General features: G+C 45.7%; 1 protein-coding gene across 1 annotated transcript in view; it reads left to right on the forward strand.

The window, feature by feature from the left end:
• LOC111158452 (acyl-CoA oxidase like) overlaps positions 1-26,159 on the forward strand; it is a 328,739-nt gene that overhangs the window by 85,381 nt on the left and 217,199 nt on the right. Inside the window, exon 10 of the mRNA XM_022520472.1 lies at positions 7,388-7,422. Within this exon, the coding sequence (XP_022376180.1) occupies positions 7,388-7,422 (35 nt within the window). The remainder of the gene's footprint in view (positions 1-7,387; positions 7,423-26,159) is intronic.

The raw sequence follows: 26,159 nt of genomic DNA on the forward strand, positions 1-26,159 counted from the left end.
AGCAACATCATTGGTCTTACCTTTTTAGTCATTTAGGGCTTAGAGTCTTAAAAACAACCTGTTTTCTTAGGTTGGTTAAACAACCACTGCCTACATTTCAATATTCGTTCGATGTTAATTTCCATTGATTTAGCAACTTATCTTTTACAACAGGTTTTGAAAGTTTCAGGTCTGAATTGCTAGGTTTCTGACAAATCTGAGAAGATCCTACGCATTATTCATATCCCTTGCTTTTCCTAAACGTTAGTGTGTCTTCTTGATTTTTTGAGGTTGTTTTTTTTTTTTTTTAATTTTAAGGCACCCATGAAGGATAACCTCACAAAATAAACTTGGTAATGAAAAATATGTTGCTGCATTTCTTCCTCCTGCCTTTCTTGCCATTCTCGCCCTCTTTTGAGAGAAATGGCAAAGGAAGGGGAGGGCCGCAGCCTGTTGAGGCTCATTCTTGGCCACCAGGAAGCTGGCCGTGTCTTTGCAGGTCAACAGCAAACAGTGGGTCTCAGCAGGGTGCACACACCTCTCCGTGATGAGTGGGTGATCACCCGGGAGTACCAGGAGGCCTCATTTCCCAAAATACAACCTCAGCCCAGCCCATGAGCCTGCCTGAACTTGCAGTGATGGCAATCCCTGAAGTTGAGTGCAGGACACTGAAAGGACATGCTGAGAATGTAAAGTGAAAATAGCTTTACTATGTGCTGGAACGTCATCACCATCGTAGCAGGTAATAAGAGTCATCTATGCCAAGCATATTGCTATGTTCTTTCCATACATCATCTCATTCAGTGCTTCTAACCCCTACCCCTGGAGGAATGGCTAAACCACCCCCAGAGTTTCTTTCTTTCTTTCTTTCTTTTTTTTAAAGATTTTATTTATTTGACAGGCAGAGATCACAAGTAGGCAGAGAGGCAGGCAGAGAGAGAGAGGAGGAAGCAGGCTCCCTGCTGAGCAGAGAGCCCGATGCGGAGCTTGATCCCAGGACCCTGGGATCATGACCTGTGCCGAAGGCAGAGGCTTTAACCCACTGAGGCACCCAGGCACCCCACCCCAGAGTTTCTGATTCAGTAGAATAAGGGCTGAAGAATCTGCATTTCTCACAAGTTTTGGGGAGGCTAGAATCCCCGCTGGTCCTCATCTCTGAAGTCTAATTGAATCTGTCTAAAACAATGCCATTTTACCTCGAGGAAAAGTCAGGGAACTTGACCAAAAGCTCATTGTCACTGACCATAAGCATCTGCTAGGTAGTTTTTCAGAGAAGGTAGCAAGTGCCTAAAAAAGCCCTAGACAGATGACAAGGTTAAGGACTAGTGAGTTGTGGCCTGTGTCCCACAGGCATGGGAGCCCAGAAAGATCTAGGGTGATGCCTGTGGAAAGAGCAGTCCTGGAGGGTGCTTGTGTGGGGAGCAAGGGGTTCCTGGTTATTACCGGGAGAGAACAGTGCAGAAAGATAGCCAGGGAAGGGGTGAGGGAACCGTTGGGTGGATTACTTTCTCCCTGTGCTGGCTTCCTGGTGTCAGCACACTGTGGCTCCGTTTGGGTGAGATTCTGTCCACACTCATGCTTCTTCTCCCCTTCAGGCTCCTTTTCCATATCTCCCATAAAAGGGGAAGGAATAGTTGAAAACTGCAGGAGGGATATAAGCAACAAGCTTTTCTTTTTGAGTTTATTTTGTGATGGACCCTTTGGACCCATGAAACTTGAGGTAAACTAAAGAAAAAGCTTCACATAATTATAGGAAAAGGAAAGAAGACTCATGAATAACATGAAAGCTCTTTCGAGATTTGTCACGAGCTAATTAATTCAGATTTGTAGATCCAAGAATGCAAGGAGAGGCTTGGCAGTATGGAAGGGTGAAAAGTGAGGTTGCAGACTGATGGCCCCCCGGCCAAATCCCACTGATAAGTTTTGTTTGGCTTGCATTATTTGAAAAATACTCAAATCAGTTTAAAACATGGGAGTTTTTGTAATAAAGCCCTTGGTTTCCAGATTTTCTTGAGGAATAGGGAGTGCTAGCATCGGGTTGTTGGTGTTTGGTAGCTGATCCTGTGAAAGGGCATGGCTCTTGGTCGTAGCCCCTGCCAGCACATCACCCTAGTCTAGAGGCTTCTGGACCCAGAATTGGAGTATCACCACTCACCAGCGGGGCCACTTTGGGGCTAGCATTTAATGGGCTCTTCCTCTCACCAGCCCCCAGCTGCCCTGTGAGTGTGACAGCACGTCATAAACACGCAGCACAGTGGACCTATAAGGAGGGGGTTCCCAACAACGCAGGCACCCCTGGTTAAGTGGGCATTAGAAAGAGATGCTTAGTGACAGCCTGTGGACAGGGAAGAGAGCCCATGTAAGGAAGTGTCCTAAGACAGTGTCACCCATTTCTTTCCTTAAAAACTTTTTTTTTAAAGGTGTTTTAAAAATGTGTTTTCTAAAATTATAATGATTATTTTACAAGGTCCGTGCAGTCTTTGTGGTGCTTTATAGGGCGTATCCGGCTACAGCTGGTGCACTTTGGGGGGTTTTTATGGCAAATTATTCTCGGATTACTCTTTAATGCAGCAAGGTCTGCCTGTTGTCTAAGCTCCCTGGGTCATATAGAAAACTCTCAGACTTGATACAAAACAGCTGCCTCAGTCAGCTGTTCCAAAAAAGGAGCATTTTTAGACCGAAGCAGCAGGAAAAAAGGTTTTTGTAGCTGGTGGAGATTTTGAAAAATGTTCAATTATTCTTTCCTTGCCATTAAAATGTGATTTAATTTTGTTATTAACAAATTGTGTAAATCTAAAAAAAAGACTCTGAATGGGAGTTTGTGGAGTGCATTCTGGCAAGACTTACAGTATGTCCCGGGGGGTTGTTCTCCAGGGAGGGCAGCCGCACAAAACTCCAGCTGACCTCCATGTCCCCGGGCCTCAGCCCTAGCTGGGCTGGGGTCAGGGGGCCAACCCTTCGGCCTCCCTCCTCCCGCTCCTCTGGGTTCCTGCTGAGACCAGCAACAAAAGGGTCAATTGTCTGAGGCCTCCCTTTGTCTTGGGGAGCTCTGGGGGCCTCTCTGAATGCTGAAGCTTCTCTGTGCATGTGGGTCAGTGCATGTGTGCACATCTGTATGAGTGTGTGCACGCATATGTGCTGGTGCCTGCGTGTGTCTGCATCTGAGTACTGTGTGAGCATGTGCATGGACTGAGCACATATGAACACATGCTTGTTGGGACGCGCACACACGCAAGTGGTGTACATGTGCATGTACGCGTGAGTGTGGGTATGCATGCGTGCAAACATATGTGTACACACATGGGTGAATTGGGTCTCAGTGCACACAACGTGTGTGCATCTGTGTGCCCACACATGTGTAGTGGTTATAAATTTTGCACAGGCGCATGGTTGCACGCACGTCTGTGCCGACACAGTCAGGAGCGAGACTGGTTCAAAGCATTTCCGGGTTGCTGGGGCTTCTTAGCATGCTGAGTGCTCAGAGGGGCCTGACTAGCTAGGTTCCTAATGCCAGGGCAGAAGGTTATCCTGGCCCATCTCTCAACAGATTACACAGTGACCTTTGTCTTATATCTACTATGGTCCAGAAACCTCAGAGATTTTCTACCGCCCCTGCCTTCTCTGGGGTCAGATAATATGCAGAGGAGGCAGAAGAGACATAGTCTCCTTACGCATGCTCCAACCTGGGATTTCAGGGCAAGGCCCATGAGGGCTCTTCTCCACCGTTCAGGGGTCTTGTCAGGGCTGCCAAACTGGATCCGGGGCATTCTGTGTGGAGTTTAAGTCCAGTTTCCAGCATGACAGTGCAGTGCCCTGTTCTCATCCACCACGTGAGTCACGTCTCACGTAGCTCCAGGCCCTTTGCCTGGGTTCGAATCATCTAGTTCCCTAGCATGTCATTACCCGGCCTGTTCATGCAGAGGCCCCTGGAATGCAGCGGCGGGTCTGTGTGATTCCCTGGTTTGCGCTTTCTTCCTTCACAGAGATGTCCTTTTTAAAATGACAACAAAACATACTTGATTCAGAAGCCAGGAAAAGACAAATGTGAGGGCTTCATTGAAATTCATCTCTGTGAAGGATTCATCACCCAGCCTCTTTTAACCAGCACAGCTACCACTGAAAGACTTCCTCTGCTTTTTTCTTATTTTTGGCCCTCCCACACCCATTTTCTCTCCCTCCTCCAGCAAAGGCGCATCTTTCAACTGCGGAAAAGCCACCAGTTTAGCAGTACTTGAAAGCTTATCAAAATATTCGGTTGGTAAAATTATCTTGTAATTAGCCTCAGTGGAAGCCAGAACTTTTTAACTCCAGGAAATGTAAAGTTACATGGCATGTGAAATCGTAAATTGCTCATCCTGACCTTTTGGCTACAGTTTCTGTTTTTATTTCCTTCCCTAAGTAATTTCCTCCTTGTTCTTTAAATTCTTGATTGTCCCTGAGGCATCTTCCTTTTCCGTTTGCTTAAATCTCAAAAAAAAAAAATGTACCCTTGGTTCAGCTGACAGATAATTGAGTACACTCAGGTGAGTGTGGTATGAAATCACCTTGATGTCGTAGATTTCATGCCTTCACTTCTAGAGAATCTTTTGGTAAAATCAAGCCTGTCCCCCCTGAGTCCTGTCAGTTCTGCATTTGGGGTGTGCATGGTGGTAACACCCAGCCAAACTATTCTGGAACTGAGCTGTTCAGGTAATAGCTGGGGGATTCTGCAGTGTGTCAAGCTGGACTGAGGTATTACTCTTTCTTCCTTCCTTCCTTCCTTCCTTCCTTCCTTTCTTTCTTTCTTTTTCTTTCTTTCTTTCTTTCTTAAGATTTTATTTATTTATTTGACAGAGATCACAAGTAGGCAGAGGGGCAGGCAGAGAGAAGGGGGAAAGCAGGCTCCCTGCTGAGCAGAGAGCCCGATGCGGGGCTCGATCCCAGGACCCTGGGATCATGACCCGAGCTGAAGGCAGAGGCTTCACCCACTGAGCCACCCAGGCGCCCTGGAATTTCTTTATTTTTTTTTAATTAATTAAAATATAGTTGACAGGGGGCGCCCGGGTGGCTTAGTGGGTTAAAGCCCCTGCCTTCGGCTTGGGTCATGATCCCAGGGTCCTGGAATCGAGCCCCACATCGGGCTCTCTGCTTGGCGGGGAGCCTGCTTCCTCCTCTCTCTGTCTCTGCCTGCTTCTCTGCCTACTTGTCTGTCAAATAAGTAAATAAAATCTTTAAAAAAAAAAAATAGGTGACATATAGTATATTCATCCCAATGACTTTACTTCTCTTAACTCTCCCTCTCCTTGCTTCTTCATCACCCCTTCCACCCTTCCACTGCCCAGGGACCCTTGTGTCATCCAGGGTCCAGGACAACCCCATGGAACTGACCAACTCCACCCCCACCCCCACCCCCACTGCCATTGGGGCCAACATCAGGGGAACTGCTAGTGACGTGAAGGTTCAACTTAGGTAGACTTTGAACCAGATGATGCTTGGATTTTTAACTGCTGTGAGTTCCTTAAGCTATCAGGGCCTTAGATCAGCCACAAGTGGGTTGATGAGAGTTATATAGGCATGGTTGAAGCTGATCATCATTTTTACATGACAAAATACTTTCTCAGTTCTAAGAACTAACTTAAAAATTAAATTTTGGAAAATGAAGGGCTGCCTGGGTGGCTCAGTGTGTCAAGCATCCAACTCTTGATTTCAGCTCAGGTCATGATCTTGGGGTTGTGGGATTGAGCCCTGCATTGGACTCTGTGCTCAACAGGGTGTCTGCTTCGGATTCTCTCTCTCCCTCTCCCTCTGTTCTTCTCCCCCACTCCCCACTGACTTATGCTCACTCTCTGTCTCTGTCTGTCTCTCTCTTTTTTTTAATTAAATTTTTTTCAGTGTTCCAAGATTCAGTGTTTATGCACTACACTCAGTGCTCCGTCTCTCTCTCTCTTAAAAGAAGTAAATAAAATCTTTTAAAAAATTTTTGGAAAATGAAAACATTTTCATAAATGAGGTATTGCCCAAATATAGTTGTAGTAGTGGTAGTTATTATTCATGGAATTTTTCCTTTCTATAGGCAGTATGCACACATGTGTGTGCACACACAGGTATAAACACAAAGACAGAAAAATTGCTTAATCCTTACATGAGAAAATCTTTTCGCATTATATAGTTGTAAACACTGAAGCTCTGAGAATCTAAATATTTAATATCCATATGGTTAGCAGTTGAACTCTTATGGCCTGGCTCTTCCAGAATTGGCTATGACCTTGCACAAACTAGCTGAGGTCCGTGTCATATGATTTGATCCCAGCTTATGCTTGAGAAGTTTCCATGCCACCCCCACAGAGTAAAAAGGAAATCAAGGTGTCACCATGGTCTCCACTTTTCACTGTGTCCAGTGATGGTATACTCTTTCTCTTGATGTCGCACATGCACTGAAGGCTCAATCTCTTTGCTGTCCTCAGAAGCGCAATATGTTGGCCTTGAGCTCATGGAATCAGTGTGAAGGCTGCTCAGATCCCCCTGACAAGACTCTGACCCAGGTGGTCAGTCTCCCCCCACCCCATAGCCTGGGCTCCGCTCAGCACTCCTGGGGCAGGGGTGAGGGAAAGAACTCCTCCCTGGACCCAGGTATGGCAAACCTCAGAATCAGCCACACACTGAATCCCATCCTTTCACAGCTTTGTCTCAGAGCTGAAAGAGCCCTGTTTTGCTCATACAAACAGGGAGTAGAATGGTGGTTGCCAGGGCCTGGGGGTGAGGGAAATGGGGAGGTGTTGGTCAGAGGGTATAAACTTTGAGTTGTAAGATGAATACACTCTGGAGATTTAATGCCCAGCACGGTGGCTATAGTTAACAATACTGTATTGTATACTTGAAATTTGCAAAGAGAGTACATCTTAAGTGGTCTCACCAAAAAAAGAAAAAAAAAGGTGACTTTGTGAAGTGATGGATGTGTTAATTAATGTCATAACATATAGTAATAATTTCACCCTGCATATGTAAATCAAGGCATCACATTGTATACATTAAATATATACAATTTATTTGTCAATTACATCTCAATAAAAAATTTAAAAATTAAGTTTAAAAATGTAAAGAAAAAAGGGTTAAAAAGCAAAAAAGCAAAAAAAAAAAAAAAAAAAAAGCTCTGTTAATGGAAGATCTGCCAGATGAGAGACACCCATCTAATTTGAGAGATGCAAAGAAATATTGTAGTTGTCTCTAAGACCCTTTCTAAATATGATTATCCTTTAAGAACTATGATGAAACTAAAGATCTATCATTAAAACGTGTTATTTATGAAGCATAAGCAGTAGGAGATTTTAGGAAATGTTTAAAAAATAATGGACCATAAGTGAATTTTCTTGTGAATTTAGCATACTCCTAATATTATTTAATATCTATTTTCCCCTCTTTTTAATTACAGCTTGGGTTGACGATAGCCATTCGCTACAGCCACAGGTAAAGTTAATTTTTTTTCTCTTAAGGCACAACCTTACTGGTTTATAGCTTTTAGTTTGCTCAAGTCTGTGGGTTTTTGAGCTTAATTTTGGTGACTATTGGACCCATGGTATCAGTTCATAGAATTAGAATTGTTCTAGTTGCTTGATTTGTGAGCATCACTGGCTATTTGGAGGAAGAAGGTTTTTACGTAAAAGTGGTGGTAGGTAGTGCATTTCTTTTAAACGAAAAATGTACTCCTGTAGGGCAGGAACACAAGTGATTCCTGGGTAATGTATTCCATGTAGGGATAAGAATAGAATCAGAGGTGTTGTGCGTGAGAGGCGGAGACCAGGCAAACAGAAAGTTGGAGGAAGGCTTGTTAGTGAAGCCCCTGGCCCCTCCATGGAGGCCCCCTTCTTGTCTTATGTTCATCTGAGAATGGCTGAAAGCTCTATTTTTTTGTCTTGCTTCATGACTCCTGCCTTTTTCTCAAGTGCACCATGTTTATGAAAAATGTTGGTTTCTTGTACTAATATTCATCAAAATGTATTAAAATGTTGAATTAGTTAAAGATCCTGTCTCCATGGACGGGCTACAAGTTATGTCCCTCCTGTCCTTACACAACCTGTTCACAGCCTCCCCAAAGTGCCACCCGCCAGTCAGCTTGAGACATCTGGCCAGCTCTCCACAAACAACCTGTAGTTACCTCAAAGGAGGTTGCCTTCCAAAAATACTTGCAACAGGTTGCATGTACTCATTTACATTCAGCTGTGACTTGAGCCACGAAGTGGGCAGAGAGACCTCAAAGAGCTATCGGTGCCCTGTGTGGGGTAGAGCAGGAAGAAGGCAGGACGGGGTGAGAAGCACTCAGAACTGGGAATGAGTGTCTGGGAAGAAAAGTGCTCATGCTGGACACTCCTGGCTACTCTTGGGAGAATGCTGCTCCAGAGAAGCCCAGACTTCTTTGATGTTTCGAGATTGCAGGTGTGCCAGGTGCTAGGCATGGCCAGGCAGAGTGTCCTGCAGACGCACCTGCTCCCTTGTCAGCCCGGCCCAGGCTCCTGGACTGATGGGCTCTACAGTGGCTCTGCCCTTGGGAAGCCTGATGTGGACAGCGGGTCCTGGACCCTCATGTGCGCTGCATATTGGGTGGGGGTATGGGGAGGGGAGGGCAGATTTTGCCCTTTCCATTCTTTTCCTTTTGGGTGGAACTTTCCTCATACTTGAGTCCCCCTTCTCAAGAAAAGCAGCTGGCTGTTTCTGCATGAGAGCTGAAGATGCCTCTTCCCTAAGAAAGCTAAGGTCTTGCTCTGGTTTAGAGAACAATCATGGCTTATTCGCACAATGGTGAGGGTTACTCTGTGGCTCCATGGAGAGCTCTAACTGGTGCAGAAACTCAGAGTCTATATGGAGCTTGAGAAGAGAGTTTTCTTTTTAATACTTGGTGAGGCTAAGGGACATTTGCCAACCATTAGTCTTTTCGAGTCAGGGAATCAGGTAAGATAGCAGATCAGGGTAGACCTGATGGAAGGCTGGGTGGTGCCTTTGCCCCTGTGCTTATATGGGGTTCAGGCCTATGTTGTGGAGAAGATTCCTGCTCGCCCCTCCCTCAGCCAGGGCAGGCACCTGGCATCACAATGTGAGGTTACTGACACCTCACTGGGTTGGTGGAGACCCTTCTGTCCCTCCTGCTGCCTGGCCCTGTCACCCATCTCTGTCCTCAGAGAGAAGGAAGATGAAGGATGTGTGTTTCTGGTTGTATCTTCTTCTCCTCCTCCTCATCGTTGTCCTCTCCCTCCTCCTTCCCCTCCTCTTTCTCCTCCCTCTCCTCCTCCACCTCCCCCTCCTCCACCACCTGCCCCTCCTTCCTTTTTAGATTTATTTATTTATTTGACAAAGAGAGAAAGAAAGGGAGAGAGAGCACAAGCAGGGGGAGCTGCAGGCAGAGGGACAAACAGGCTCCCTGCTGAGCAGGGAGCCCAATGTGGGACTTGATCCCAGGACCCTGGGATCATGACCCAAGCCAAAGGTAGAAGCCCAACCGACTGAGCCACCCAGCTGCCCCTGGTTGTGTCTCTTCTTTAAAAAAATCCTGCTAGTTTGTTTGGATTAATTGAAACTTCAATATTTCTGTTGATTACTTTTTTTTTAGTAAAATATACCTAACATAAAATTTATTATTTTAACCCTTAAAAAAGGTTTAAAAGGTATTCAGTTCAGTGATACTAAGTATATTCACATTCTTGTCCAACTATCACCACATCTATTTCTAGAACATTTTCATCTTTCCAAAATGAAACTCAGTACTCACTGAACACTAATTCCCCATCCCCGCCCCGCCCCTGCCTCCAACCTTTGGTAACCCCCTTTCTACTTTCTGTCTCTGAATTTGACTACTATAGGATCCTCAGATAAGTGGAATCATATAGTATTTGTCTTTTTGTGGCTGGCTTCTTTCACTTAGCATAATGTCCTATGGATTCATCCATGTTGTAGTGGTTGTCAGATTTCCTTCCTTTTTAAGGCTGAATAATACCCCCATTGTGTGTGCGTGTGTGAGTACATCTATATAGATATATAAATATATATATCACTCTTTGCTTATCCTTTCATCTATCAAGAGACATTTGGGCTGCTCCTGCCTTTGGCTATTTATTGTTAACAATGCTGCTATAAACATGAACATGTAAAAATCTCTTTGAGGGGTGCCTGGGTGGCTAGGCTGGTTAAGCATCTGCCTTCGGCTCAGGTCATGATCCCAGGATCCTGGGATCGAGTCCCATGTTGGTCTCACTGCTCAGTGGGCGTCTGCTTCTCCTTCTCACTCTCCTTCTGGGCTCTCTCTCTCTTTTGCTCAAATAAATAAATAAGTAAATAATCTGAAAATAAAGAGAAAAAGAAAAATCTCTTAGAAACCTTGCTTTCAATTCTTTTGGGTATATACCCAGAAGTGGAATTGCTGCATCATATGGTAATTGTATTTTTGGGTTTTTGAGGGATCGCCATACTGTTCTTCCATTGATTACTTTTCAAGATGGGGTTGTGTCCTACATGTATGTAGTTCTGGGTTCCCTTGAAAGGCTCACAGTTGCTATTGAAAAATGGTTTCCCTTTCTATTGTCATGTCTACCCAGAACACAGATGCTGGAATTGAGGGTTTCCAAGGTCCTCTTCATGTGGGTTAGGATACTTTTGGAAGCAAGGTTTGGGACTTAAGGTTCTAATCACCAGCTCCATTTCCCAGATTGTAACAGGAGGGCCAAGGCCAAGAACAATGGTGCAAGATTCTTGTAGTAGATGGAATTGGGATGAAGGGAAAGGGGGAAGTGAACGTGGCTCCAGATGGCAGCATTGGGAAGATGGGTTCAGTTAGGGGTGGCTTGGAGGGACTTTTGCAGAGGAGGAGAGGAATCACTAAATCCTACAAACTCGGTGGGCAGGCAGTACCTCTTAGGCTGACATAGACACATGGGGCAGAGCCGCTTGGAAAGGGGAAACTTTGTGTGGCAAAAGAGGGACTTAAGGCCCAAAGGATGCCTGGTATTGTTTTTATACACCCGTATTTTTGCTCCAGCCATCAAATCTCCCTCGTTACGATGAACAGAGCTAGAACATCCCTCCCCTCCATTCCTGTACTAACACAGGTTCACCCCAATGACTCCCACCTCTGCCATCAGACTTGCTGGTTCAGCTTCTACTCCTGCTCGACCAGTAATGCCAGACCTGGTTGTGTGGTATAGGAGTGTGTGTGTGTGTGTGTGTGTGTGTGTGTGTGTGTGTGTGTGTGTATGTGTGTGTGAGAGAGAGAGAGAGAGAGAGAGAGAGAGGGAGAGAGAGGGAGGGAGAGAAAGACGTCATGCGGGGTCAGGTGCTCAAGGGTCAGGAAGTGGAGAATGACAAAGTCATACTCTGATGCTGTAGATGTGCCAGGCAAGCAGGAGCATCAGCTGTGACCAACCGTGCATCTTACGACAGGTCCTGCACACATTTCATTTATTATCATGGAGTCTTAATTTATGTCTGTACAGTCAAGTCATTTTCACAGAGTGGAAAAATCGTCTCTTGATGTTCATTCCCCCCCAGGTTGGCTTGAGGTTTTTGAGTGGAATCCACACAGTGGTGACAGCTGGGTAACCCCCAGAAGTGCCCTTTGCAGATAACAGCTCTCGGGGCCCCACCACCCACACAGTGGGGAAATTGTTCCCCACTGTGTGGGTGTTTTGTTTTTTTCTTTTTCTATAAGTCTGTAAGAGTGTTTAGACGTTCTTCCTGTCTGTCACTGTGCAGCAGCCTGGAGAAGCCTGCTCCCTCCTGGTGGGAGCTCCCAGGCAGAGACGAAGTGGCTCAGAAGTGGTCATCTTACCTTTGGCTCTTGCTTCTCTGGCACAGCGGAGAGGCCACGTGAGCCAAGAGTGTGGCAGTTTTGCACACGGCCCCTGTGTCCGTGTTTCTAAAGAACAGCCCATGGAAACCGGGTGGGAGAGTGGCGAACTAGCCCCCGATCCCCGACAGAATTCTTTTCTTTTTTGTTTCTGTTCCTTGTCCTTCTTTAATAAATAAGGAGGGAAGCAAATTTTCCACTTGGCTCTGTTACAGTTAAAAATGGAAGTTCACAGAGGTTTGACTTTTAGATGAAGACTAAAGATATGTCTTTTTCACAACTGACTTTTTGTATCTGTTTCGTATAAGCCCTAACAAAGGCCAAATTTGGTACCCTGCCCCAGGCCTGTGCCCTAACCCTAATTTTGGAGTTATAGGTACCAACCCCCTAACAGGCTTTGGTGTTCCCTGAGGGCTGATGAGGGGAAGGGAGGTTTGGGGAGCTTGTGTGTGATCGGTCCCAGAGAAGTGGGTGAGTTGACAGTTTGACGATCCCTAAGCTGGACTTCGGAGGGCATGGCCTTACGCAGAAAATGCAGACCCCATGATTAAATGTCATTCTGAGACTGCCTTCAGGTGTTTGCTTTGGATGAGCCACAGGGCCTAGCAAGAAGTGAAGGGGTCATGTACTTTTGTGTTCTGATTTAGATTAGAAGTGGAGTTTGAAGTTCATAGATGAATCAGAATGCTTATTGAACGGACAGGCTGCATCAATGAACAAATGAAATTGTCATCTTGAAATACAAAGGGAGGGAAAGACAAGAAACAGGGCCATCAGGCCTATTGGACTTTGATTTCAAGTGTTGGCAAATACCTAGCAACTCCCATTTGGAGCAGGTTTGATCTTGTGGAGACAGCTGGGAGACACTGTTGTTCTCCAAATTTTGTGAAAATAAACAAAGATGCCTTTCTGCCCCCCCCCACCACAATCCCTTCCAGGGAATAGTTGTTTCTGTCACTGGGGCTTTCTGGCCGACTGTTCCATCTGTCTCTGTTTCAGACTTCACAGTGAGGCCCTGACCAGATTTATACACAGGGTTGCCAAGAAATTTATTCAACCCCAGTGGCATAATCTTAAAATCAAGCCATCTTTTGGAAGGTTGCATTTTTAAGATAACCTTAACACAAAATATTGCCCTTGAGGAACAGAATATGAATAGTCACAGGGTGTCTGAATTATATGACCAGACTCGGTGAGGTCCTCCAACCCTGCAGATATCTTGTTGGCCTCTTATAGCATGGCTCTGCCTGGGGCTGTTGATATGCCTGGAGAGTGGTGGGTGCTGTTCAGGGTCCAGGGGAGTAAGGCATATGTCAATGTGCCTTCCTGTGCCTCTCCCATCCCCTTTAATCCCTTGTCTGATTTTTAATTCGGTGGCCTTATTCTCCAAAGACATTCCGGTCCAGGCTTTCTGCCATTTCCCCAGTCAAACCTGCTTATCACATGTCTGATGCCACGCCCACAAGATGACCTCTGGAAGGATATTTTGCCTGCCTGAAGATCTTTCTCAAATACAGATCTGATTATGTCCCTCCCACTCAAAAGCTTCCATAGGCTTCTGTGCTCAGGGAGCAGAATTCTGATCCTAGACTTTATCTCCAAGCCTGTCTCCTCAAATTTTGCAGCCCTGAGCTTCTTGCCTGCTCTATCTCTTGCTCTTGCTATTTCCTCTGAAGAATTAACTTCCCTCTTCTCTTCTGCATTAGTGAACTCCTACTCCTCCAGTGGCCCCTTGGGTGGAAAAGAGGTCGCCTCATTTTCAAAAATTTGTCAAGGAACCACGCTCCTTTCTGTTGTTAGGGCTCAGAGCTGACCTCAACTTTGTGTCTTTTCCTTTCTATATCAGGGAGTAGGTTGGAAAGGCAGACTGCATTCTTGTTCCCCTCGCACATCAGAACACGTGGATTCCATAACCCAGCACTTAGAACCAAGACCATTTGGCAAAGCCATTCTGTGTGGGTGAGTTTAGAAGGAACTGGTTAGTCTTTCTTTTATGGTATCTTTGAAGAATGACCACTCCTTTACTGTCAAAAGGATAAGGCACCCAATTTAAATTAGTCCAGAGATTTGACAAAACCCTATTTCAAATGAAGAAACATACATGTAAATATTTTGCCTAATGATAAGGTAATTCAAAGAATGACAAGCTAATTAAAACATGTATATGTAAAGGCAAAAGACCTGGATTAGCCAAAGCAATTGGGAGAGTTAAAAGCCTTATACTACCCGACTTCAAGACTTACTATAGAATTACAGGAATCAAGACAGTCTGGTGCTGGTAAAAGGACAGATAGGCTAGTTGAACAGAATAAAGAGTCTAGAAGCAGACCCACACATTCATGATCAGTTGATTTTCAACAGAAGCACCAAGGTAATTCAAGGGAGAAAGGATATAAATGGTACTGGAACAGTTGCACACTCTTTAAAGAAAAATACCCCAAACCCTCAACCCTTACCTTTACAGCAGGTACAGCTATGAACAGAAATGGATCAGGTGCCCACAATAAAATCTAAACCTGAAAACTTTAGAGAAGAAAACATAGCTGCAGATCTTCGTGACCTTGGGCAAGACAAAGATAGCTTTGAACACAAAGAGCATAAACTATGAAAGAAAAAGTTGGTAAAATGGATTTTTTCAAAATTAAAAACATCTGCTCTGTGAAAACCACTGCCTAGAAACTACAAGCCGCAAACCAGGAGAAAATATTTTCAAAACACATATCTGATAAAGGACTTGTATCCAGAATATTTGTAGAACTCTTACAGACGTTTAACAAGAAAGCAATTTAATAGCTGGGCAAAAAAAAATAATCTCTTGAACTGACACTTTACCAAAGAAGAGACACAAATGAGATGGCAGAACAGGTACGAGAGATGGCAAATAAGCACATGAAGAGGTGCTCAACATCATTAGTCATTAAGGAAATGCAAATTAAGACCACAATGAGATTCTATTACACATGAATCAGAATGGCTTAAACACACACACACCAAAAACAAAAACAAAAAATCCCCCCAAACAACAAAATGCAAAACCACAAAATCCTGACAATACAGTATGAGGTATTGATGAAGATACGGAGTAATTCCAGCTCTCCTGCACTGTTGGTGGGAAAGTAAAATGGTGTGGCCACTTTGATAATTTCTTACAATGTTAAACATCACCTTACTATGGGACCCAGTGATTTCACTCCCCGGTAGCACTGACACAAATGGAAACATGTGCCCATGAAAAGACTTTATGCAAATGTGCATAGCGGCTCTGTCCACAACAGCCCAAAAGTGAAAACGATCTCTAGTGCCCTTTGCCTGGGAAGTGGATAAACAGACCGTGGCCCGTCTGCGCAGTGAAATATTATTCGGCAATAAAAAGGCATCATGTTGAGTGGAGGAAGCCAGACTCCAACGTGCATACGTTCTAAGATTCCATTTACATGGCATTCTGGGAAAGGGAAAACTACGGGAAGAAAGGCGGGCAGGGGAGGGGCTAACTAGAAAGTGGCATGAGGAATTTGAGGGGAGGGGGCAGTGACAGACATAGTCTGAATCTTGATTATGAGGGTTTCCAGACTCATAGAACTGTAACACCTGAAGCAGGTGAATTTTACTGGAAGTGAATTAAACCTCAGTGAACTTGAATGAAAGAGAGCTAAGGTTGGAGACAGCCTGGGCCACTCTTGTGCGAGACCACCCTGTCTGAGGCCACGTTAATGGTCCCATGTCCAAGTGCTTCTGAGTATGGAACTACCTTATGTTTGGTATGGCCAGGGTGAGGCGTCGGTTTCATAGTTTTGCTCACTTGATTGTTTTCAGTGACCGTGAGCTGTTAGGTGTGTAACAGCGTGCAGGTTAATTTGTTGGTCTTTCTAAGGCTTTCCACGTGAATGAGTTCACAGGTGCAGTCAGGACTTTGGTCAGCCATGGACTTCTCAGATTGAAAGGCGCTCGACGGAGGGGCTTTGGTGGGGGTAGTTCAGCCTGAGCCGTTGGGTTTGACCTTATTCTTTACTCACTATGTTGCTGCTGGGGGGCATTGGAGGGGCTGCAGGGGGTTTCCAGAGCCAGCCCCCCATTCTGTGGTTCACTGAGCCCGCAGGGGGCACTGGGATGACATGTTGGGTTTGGCTTGCCCCCCTCGGTGGAGCCGAGGTCCCCAGTGCTGGTGCTGGAGGTCACGTTCCAGGAGTCATTGCTCATCTCATCCATCTGGAAAACGCATCGACTGGCTGGTCTCTCCCTGGAGACCCAGGGAATGGGGTGCAGCTGTTTTCAGATCTCACCAGTGAGAGAGTAGTGAGAAAGCAGCCCTGCCTTCCGCCCCACCGTCGCCTCCCCCTCCGCCCTGGCTGCTGAGGCGAATGCGGCAGGTGTCACCCCAACTCCCACTTGGTTGATTGCTGCTGAGCACTGGACAGGGGGCAGGGCCCCAGGCACCCAGTGAATGGGCTGTAGTCCAGAGCCCGGGGTCTAAGGACAGACAGGGAAAGCAGCCTGGAGGAAGATTCTTCCAGCAGCACACTCCTCACTGTGCTGAAAGGAGCTGCCATTCTCCCAGGGCCCGGGGGAGGCAGTTCACAGACCGCTGTCCAGGCTGGTGTATGACAGCCAGGCTGGGTGTGGGGAAGCGCAGGCTCCTTCGCTGTATTCCCTTGACTGGTACCATAACGTCCTGGTCCAACAGATCACCTATAGTGACCAAGCAGTCGGTCATCACCCATTTTGGAGGAGAGTTTACTCAGGCCCTGGTCATGTTTCTGTTAAGCGGGAGATGACAGAGGGGTCCTTTGATCAGCCTGATGTGTTGGGGGTACTGGCTCAGGGCTGATTTTCTATGGCTTTACCTGCAAGTTTGGCTTAAAGTTCTACAACCCCTCTTCCTGAAGAATGTTTCTCAAGTTTTAATGTACAGTTATGTTGGCAAGACATATTCCTGAGGCTCTGTTAAACTAGCCACAGAAAATTCTAGATCTACTTCCTTCCAGGCACCAGGGCGCCTCATTTATAGGTCATTTTTTCCTGTACAAAAGGCATTTTGGTCTCTTATGTGGCCCAAACTATCTATGCATCGGGAACATTCTGTACACAGAGGACTGGGCCTGTGGAGGACCTGAGGGGTTTCCGGAAGGGGGCGGCATGTATGCCCTCCACTGTGGGCCCAATGGGAAAGGAATCGAGCAAGGTAGCTCTTTTTTCTTTTTCCTGAGGTACCTTATCACTTAGATTTGGTTTCCTGCTGAGGTTGGTAGAGCCTCAAGTACCAAGTAGAGAAGGAAATATGTAAATTTACACTCCTGAGTCTTTTCTAACATACATGTGACTGCTTATCGCAGTGGCCCATTTGGTTCTACAAGACAGCTTCCTCCTTAGAGTTTGTGGTGGGTGGAGGTGGTGGGGCTGTCAGTGGCCCAGACGGAGCCCCGTTTATATCCTCACATGTAGGCTTCCACAGATGTCCACAGCAGTCCTCCTCAGAACGAATTGCTCCTCTGTCCACATTCCCAACTGCGTTGGCCTCTTACCTGGTGGTATATTGTGGGGTTATTGATTTACACTCCTCCTAGACCAAGAGCTCTCAAGTGGGGAATTTTGTCCCCTTGGGAACATTTGATGATGTATTTGGTTGTCCCAGCTTGGAGGAGGGGTACTGCTGGCACCCAGCGGGGGGAGGCCAGAGATGCTGTGTAAGGCATATAGAAGAGCCCCTCCCCGCCACAAGAATGATCCTGCCCCAAATGTGACTCATCCCAGGGCAGAGAAACCATGCCCTTAACCGAGCTTCTCAAGGTCAGCATGGTGTTTATTCCTCTTTCGATCTTCAGGGCCTGGCAGGTACCATGTGTTCAGTCAGCAGAAATTGAATCAAATCCGTTATTAAGAGGCTCACATGCTCTGTTGGCTTTTGTGTTGACAAAATACTCCCCTGAAAACCTCTTTGTCCTCTTTCGTTTGTCTCTTTGCTTAAGCACAGAAATCAAATCAGCTTTCAATTAATCATGCTAATGGGCGGGAGAGAACGGTAGCCTCTCTTAAATGGTCTATCACCCAGAATGCACTTACGGTTGTCCATGCAACGGTAGAGAAGTACAAATCAACAATTAGACTCATTTGTCACTTTCTGGAGCCAGCCCTCTTCCACCTCTAGTTTGGCTGTCATTGAAGACACAGGGGAGGGCTCTGCCCTGTTGATAAGCCACAGGGTGTGACAACTAATCGGAAGGCAATTGATTATTTTATCTTGACTGTCCTATTTCCAGTCTTCTCACCTCTTCTTCCTTATACAATCTTAAAATGAAAAAGAGAGACAATCCAGGACATTAAAAAAATTCCAGTTGAATGTAAATTCATTTGTTCATCTAACTAGCATTTATTGAGTATCTACCATGAGTAGATGAAGGTGAAAGCCCACCATGTCTGCCTCTGGTGACTCTGGTGGGAATCCTAGTCAGTCAGGGTGATAAAGGAAGTGTTTGAGGTAGTGAGGCATGAATGTATGAATGTGTGTGTGTGTGTTTGGGGGTCTGTGTCGTCGGCCATGCCAGGCTCCATGGGATAGGCTAGAGGCAACTCCTGGAGGAGGAAGAGGAGCCTGGCAGGCAGAGGGCAGGTGGAGGATATGCTTAGCGTTGCCAGTACAGATTCTAGCCCCCCTCCCATCTGTGGCTGTTTGTGATTGTCCAGGCAGAGACTAACTGTATCTTCACCAAGGAGGCAGGAGGTGATGGTTTTACACCTAGTAAGTGTGGGGGTTTAAAGTCACACCTCTGACACCCAACAGAAGACATGTTTCCTAAAACACGTCACCAACCCCACTGGGAGTCCCAGGGATGATTTCACATGGCTTACAGCTCTAATATGGATTCAGCCCCAGAGAGGAGTGCTTGTTTTCTGGTTGCTCACAGGGGCTAGGGCTTGGTGGGAGAGCAATTAAATGATATTTGGGCTGGAAGGGACAATTAATACTGATGGAAAACTTCTGTTTAAAATACATTTACTTAAGGGATGCCTGGGTGGCTCAGTCATGAGCCCAGAAACACAACCCTAGAAAGTGCCCACTCAACCTCAGGGGAGAGGGGGCCCATCTCAAGTGATAATCCAGGAGGGACCAGAATTTTCTGAGTTTTCATATCTTTGCTTGAGAAAGGGGAGGGAGGCAGTAGTCCTTGTCCCACTGCTCTCTGTTCAGCCTGCCCCCACCCCTAGTCCTTCACACCTGATGGCCAGGCCTCGGTGGGGTGAGGGGGGAGAGCTACCAATGTGTTCCAAGAAATTCTCTCCCATTTGAGATAGTTGACTGACCCCAAAGGAGCCCTTACTGTTTAAAAGGAAACCACGAGGGATCTTTTTTTTTTTAATAAAAACTTTAAGTTATATTTTATTATGGTAAGAAGCACATGAAATTTACTATTTTAACTATTTTAAAGTGTAAAATTCAGTGTTGTTTAGTACATTCACAATGTCATGCCACCATCACCACTATTTATTTCCAGAACATTTTTTCGTTGAAGTTAATTGACACACAATAATCTATGAATTTCAGATGTACACCATAGTGATTCAATCTTTTATTTATTTATCTATTTTTAAGATTTATTTATTCATTTTTAATGGTGGGGGGGGCAGAAGGAGAGAGAGAATCTCAAGCAGACTCCCCACTGAGTGCAGAGCCTGACCCAGAACTCGATCCCAGGACCCTGAGATCACGACCTGAGCCGAAGTCAAGAGTTGGACGCTCAACCAACTGAGCCACCTAGGTGTCTCTAGATCTTCTTTTTAATCACCTGTCCTCTGTGATGAAAAAATATGTTAGATGTTGGAAATGAAACTGCTCATAAAGAGGGAGATTTTTTTTTTATATGTGAAAACAAGAGTAGAAGAATAAAACAGGGATTCTGCCAGTTACCGACAGTTACCCTTGACCTTAAAACCAGTCTTGATGTGGATGAAATGGCATTGTGCCATGCTTTAGATGATTCGCTGCATGTTTCCCCATTTAATTCTCTTAACCCCTAGGATGGGCTTTACTAATTCTGTCTTGTAGATAAGGACATTAATGCTCAGAAGGTTGAGGGATTTGTCCAAGACCCCAGAGCCACTTAATGAAGACCATGTTCTTTCCAGTATACTGGGAGCCCCCACTGACCTAGGCATAATTATGAATATCAGGTGACATTTAAGGAAACGCTCCAAACAAATCAAAGAGCAACTTTACAGGAGAAGATACCAGGAAGTATCTGATTGGTTGCCAGAGAAATGAAATACACAACGTGTGCTGTGAAATAAGAGAGAAGATCCTGTGTACTAAGGGGAAATGGAATGTAAATCTCAATTCTTATTTGGGATTATAACAACACTGACTTTACTTAGACTCAAATGATGCCACTAAGGTTTGTAATTCTCCCCATACATCTGTCTTCATCCATTCTTTCCTTCATTCATTGAATAGTTATTTTGTATCAAGTAAGATGCCTTTAGCTATGAGTAACAGGAAACCCTGGCTCAACTGTTTTAAACAGTAAGTGGGTTGTTTTCTCACTTAATGATTCCTGAAGTGAGGCAGTTTCAGGGTGGTTATTTCAGTAACTTAGTGACATCCTCAAAGACCAGGGTTGCTTTGATCTTTCTTCTCTGCAACCCTTAGCAAATTGGTCTTGTCTTTGGCTGAATCCCTCATAGTCACAAAATGGCTGCTGAAGTTCTTGCTGTCACATGCAGATGCAACAAATTTTAGCAAAAGAAGAAGACTCATCTCTTCCTATATGCCACTTTGTAGCAGCATGGGAACTTTTTTACCAGAAACCTTTCAAGAGATTTCGCCTCTTCTTTTATTGGCCACATGAACCATCTGCTCATCCTCCTGTGGCCGGGAGGATGGGGTGACTGTGACTGGCTCAGTGAAGCACTGTGGCTCCAGAGGAGAGGGTGAATTACATGAACAAAATTGGGATTCTGTTACTAAGGAGAAGGGAGGAGGAGTTGGCCCAGCAACTGGAAATGCTACTACATATTTTAAAATTGTATTGATTATGGAAAATTTCAAGCACAAGGAGAAATAGCATAGTGGATTCCCAGTTACTCATCTCCTGGTTTCTACAGTTATCAACAGTTTGACAATTTTAGTTCATTTTTATATTGCTGCTCACCTCCTGTTGAAGTAATTTAAAAATATCCCAGGTATATCATTTTTTAAATATCTCCATACATATATTTAGTACCTTCTCTATGCCTGGTTACAGGTCCAAAGAGAAACTCCATTTCAGGGATAAGATATCAGCAAAGACCCAACCTGGTATCAACTACTTTTTGCTAAAGAGAAAAGACTAAACTCCCTGAAACAAAGGAAAATGCACCATTCAGGGAGCAGGGTTTCCCCCAGCGCTTTTGTACTGGCTGCATCTGGAATCCTTGGGATGTCTGAGAACAGGTGTCCTGCGAGGTTTGGGTGGGGGTTTGGGGGGGCTGCTGCTCCCTGCCCTCTTAGTCACACATGGAAGGTGAATGGAAGTTCGGCATCTCGTTTGTCATTTCCACTCTCAGGCGGAGGAGGTGAATGCTTTCTAAGAGTGGGTTTTGGTTTGATGACACCTGTTTCTGCATGTTAATAGATTTCTGGGGTAAGATAGAGCCTGGTGATGTCACCTGCAGGTGCGTGAGCCTGTGGTAGCGGTCTGCTGCTTGGCATTTGTTTCACAAGCATTGCTAGCCACATCTGTCCTCAGCTGTGAGGGTATATGCAACAGCAGGCTGAAGGAAGAGATGTTTTTAACCAGAACAGAAAGTCAGACGCAGCAAGCTGACACCGGCTGGGGTGTAAACACATGTACTTTCCCTATGGCTTCAGCTGATTTCATTTAGTTATGGAACAAAATACAAATGTTATTTCCTTAAAATATCACAGTGGCAGTAAGTATATTTCCATGCCCCCTTTGCTGCATTTCTCGAGCCCACCTGTTTTATGACAGCTTTAAAAGACCCCCTTCCTCCATGTATATGAAACAGGAAGCCTGCCTTCTTATTTTCCTTCAGTTTTTAAACATTTGCTCCTTTGACGAGAGTTCACATGCTTCAACGAGGGGCGGTACCATTGTATATAACAAAAATAAATTCACCATTTCTCTAAATACGCTTCTCCATTTCTACCCAACAGCTAAAGGTCAGATTGCAGAGCTGAATCAGTTATAGCTTTGTGTGCAGTAGATACCCAACCTGAGCTGATTTTATCTGCCCGGGCTTTGTAAAATGTTAGTTTTTGCACAGTGATTAAAAGCAGAAGTCTTTTGCATAACTAGATCTGAAAAAAAAATCTTAAAAAGAAAAGACGGAGAATGGAGTAATGATATGAAGTGATGCCATTTGAGTTGGTACTTGTGTAGTTCAGTGGCTTTTGTAGCAGTTACAGTTCTTAGCGGAGCTTTCTAGAATGTGCATGTTGTGGTCGGGTGCCCTTTGTTTCACGCACTGTGCATTTCAGTGCTATGTGAGAATCTATCCGACCCCAATACATTTTATTTGACATGCACAGCTGGGTCGCTGGAGCACAGTCCAGGCCATTAAAAAGAATGCAAAAGAAAACACAGACAATCTATTCATCAGAACGCTGTGAAAGGAAGACTTTCTGGGCAGGCTGTAGCAGGAACGCACCTGGAGGAAGGAGAAGGAGGAAAACCAACTGGGCGCCCAGGGAGCAGGGAGGAGGAAACCCAGCTGCCGTTGACCTCTGATGCTGCACATGGCCAGGGGCTTGGCCGAAGGTGAAACCTGATTCCATTTCCAACCCGTGAAATCTAATTTTAGGGTGCTCTGCAAACAGGAGTCTTGCATGGCTGGACTGAGGTCTTATTCGTCAATATGTATATGCTTATCCGGTCTTGGTGCTCAGCGGCACCTCAGGCAAAGGCATGTGTGAAACTCACCTTGCATCTGAGGGTGGCATCCGAGGTTCCTGACCTGTCAGTCCATGCTAGGTCTCCCCAGGCACCCCTCTGTCTCCCCAAGGAAGGAAGAGAAGAAGCAGCTTCTGGAATCCTGGGGAAGTCTTGCTTTGGCCACGGGATATTCCAGTAACCTCAACCCCAGTTCATACAACCTACCTGGCCCCCAACCCTATCTTCCCCTTCTGACTTCCTATTTGTGATTCTGCAGCATTGGTTTCTCACTTTGCTCTTTTGTCCATTGCCGCCAGCTTTCCTTTCTGTGGTCACCAGAACAGCCACTTTGTATTTTTGTCTAAAGCCTTTCCTAGGAGAAGTTCCCTCACCACCTCTGCAGCAGCCGACATGTCTATGTATCACCTTAGTTACCCAGGCCTCTTCGGGAGGGCCCCTCTGAGTCCGGCCCAGGCTGAGACATGGCTTGGTGTCCCCAGCTTGCTTACACGTCTTTGGAATGCATCACCGGATCCTTAGCTCAAGGTGATGGATCTTGGTGTGAAGATAGAATGCTGGGAGTACCTAAGAGCCTTCCTCCTGGACCAGAACCCCACACAGGTCTGCACCGCAGAGACCAGGAGCTTTAGAGAGACACAGACAGGTCCTCCACTCTGTAGCTGGGTGAGTCTATGTAAGCCCAGGGCTTCACAGAGACCGAGGCAAAGAACACCAAGGAAGTGGCAACTGGCCCCCTCTCCATCTTGGGGGCCGCACACGGAGCTGGTTGATGAAAATGTCCCTCTTTTACTCGGGTGCTCCCGTGTTCTCCGAGGTAGGGGAGACCCTGGGAGTGAGTGTCGCTCTGTTGAATCAGAGCCCACAGTAAATTCTACAAGGGCTTCTATGAGTAACAAGATGTTTCTTTTTTAATGGCTTTGTTTCGATACTGATTTTTGCAAAATGTTCATAATTCCCAAGCGAAACCAGGCTCCAGGCTCATAAGGCATTTTCAGAAACCTTTTATTTTCTTTTCTTTTGGGTTGTTTATAAAGCTCAATGAGATTTTAAAAGCATATTAAAACAATAAAACAAAAGGAAACAACAACAACAACAAAAAACTCTGGTCTAGGACTAACGTCCTTGACAAATACAGCTTGACAAGACTGACTTAACAAATAAGAACAAACAAAAGCCAAAGCCTGGGGGCGCCTGGGTGGCTCAGTGGGTTAAGCCGCTGCCTTCGGCTCAGGTCATGATCTCAGGGTCCTGGGATCGAGTCCCGCATCGGGCTCTCTGCTCAGCAGGGAGCCTGCTTCCCTCTCTCTCTGCCTGCCTCTGTCTACTGTGATCTCTCTCTGTCAAATAAATAAATAAAATCTTAAAAAAAAAAAAAACCCAAAGCCTGAAAATGCACATGGCCTTTCCCGTTGGGATGGCAGTTTAAGGTGCCCATTTGGTTTGCTGACCTCTGAGGACAACCAGAATGAAAATGGCTCCCCGGCCACTTTCGGTGCTTTGTTGATTCCCTTCCCCCCCACATCCTTCCTTGCATTTGTTCTGCTTCTTGACCTGGAACGGGAAACTCAAAATGTAACCCTGGCCACGTTGTTAAATTGTAAACTTTCAAATTCACACAGGGTAGTTGATGGGAATTTCAAAACACAGGGTGAAATTCTGCTCTTACAAAGATGGAACAAAAGCTCTCTGTCTTGCGGAGGTCACTAATCCGGTGTTTGCACCTTATTGTCACTACGTAATGTCTGAAAAACTTGGACTTATTTCCAATTAGTGGGTTTAAGCGGATCTTGCTCTCTGAGCCGTTGACCCCTCTTGTTTGTTTAGCAGGATTTTCTCACCGGTCTTCACCTTGCTGCACATTGTTTCGCTGTCAGGGCATCCGCGCTGCCCTGGGTGACCCCCACAGAAATGTCCGTGTCGTGAGACTTGGGAGCTGTTGTGAATTTTGTGATGACAGATGGCAGAGGCATAAAAGGCACCTCCACGGGCTTTGTGAAAGGGGATTTGGGTTCTCAGAATCTTTTTTTCCTCTCTCAGTTCTGGAGGCACCACTGGGATGGCTGTCAGAGCTGCGATGGGGCCCATTGAGAATCACCGGGCCCCGGAGACCAAGAACGCTCGCGTGTCTGCACACACTCGCTCCAGGACACATGTGTCCCTCACAAGCAAGCCTCGGCAGGTCTGAAGCTCTCGGCCGCTTGCCTGGTTGGAAAAGCAGGTTCTTCCTAGGAAGCTTAGCACCGTGGAACCTTGGGAGTTTCGTGTGACAGGAATTTCACCTGCTTTCTGGAGATGAGAAAGCCAGAGTTACCAAGAGGGAGAGTGAAAAGGAGGCCTTTGTGATTCTGCTTATGAAACGGGCATCTGTAACTAGCTGCTTTCCAGGCTCTGGCTGAGACTTAGAAGTTAGTGCTAAGGAAGCTTCCATGTGTAGGGAGAAGCCCAGAGGGGTACAAAAGGAAGGAATAATGGAGTTTTAAAATTGGTGCAAGGTGCAAAACCCTGTGTGTGGTCCTAGCGGATCGCCCCCAAGGCCTGCGTTGGAGCCTCCCACCAGCACCCTGATGGGGACGAGGTGCCCCTTGTGGCCCAGGGAAACCCCACAGACTCTCAGAAAAGAGTCGCCCACTGTGGAAAGGCTGTGGCTGGCTTCTGGCCAGCCTGAAGGGGCAAATAGCCCTCTGTTGCCACTATTTTCACATGAGCAGAAATTCTGGATCTCTGGCTTCTTTGGAACCCTGGGCACCCCAGCAACACCCTGCCCCCCTCCCACTGCTGGAGCCCCGCAGCAGTGGCCACCTCCGATGGCTCACACTCACTAGTTTTTTGTTTCTTTTTACATCCAGCCAACTGAACTCTTTTCCCCAACTAACCCCGGGAGGCATTTGAGTTTGCAAACCTTTCAATCGTTACAGTGTTTTCAGAGAAACTGAAATGTAAATACATAGCAGGAACCTTTAGAATCCATCCTAATAAAACAATCCAGGATGCAGAAAACATTTCACACTCCGAAGATGTCTCTCTCTGTTTCTCATGATATACAAAACAGGAAACAACATATCAGTGGGAGCGGTTAACCGAATTATGGTGCATACCTCTAGTGGAATATTACACGGCTGTGAAAGAAATATGTACTCAGAGTTCTTAACAACACACGAGGGCGCTAATGATGTAATGTTGGGTTAAAAAACAACAACATCAAGTTGTTTTTTCAGTACACATCCCACTTACCTCCCAAAATGTGATAGCCGTTACCAATATGCATAAACTAACACCAGTAGGAAATCTGACAAAATATTAACAGGGGTCGCTTCTTCGCAATGAAATTATCAATGATTATTTCATCTTGATTTTATTCTAGGCTTTCCACATCTTCTACAGTGAATGTGCATAGCTCTTATATTCAGGAAAAACCATTAACAAATAAAGGAAAAGCAGAAACAGAAGATTAGGGGATTTTTCCCTGAGTCTCCAGCCAGGGGTGCAAAGGC

This window comes from Enhydra lutris, unplaced genomic scaffold (genome assembly GCF_002288905.1).
Source record: "Enhydra lutris kenyoni isolate GAN:26980312 unplaced genomic scaffold, ASM228890v2 scaffoldscaffold59, whole genome shotgun sequence".
In the NCBI taxonomy this organism is placed as follows: Eukaryota; Metazoa; Chordata; class Mammalia; order Carnivora; family Mustelidae; genus Enhydra; species Enhydra lutris.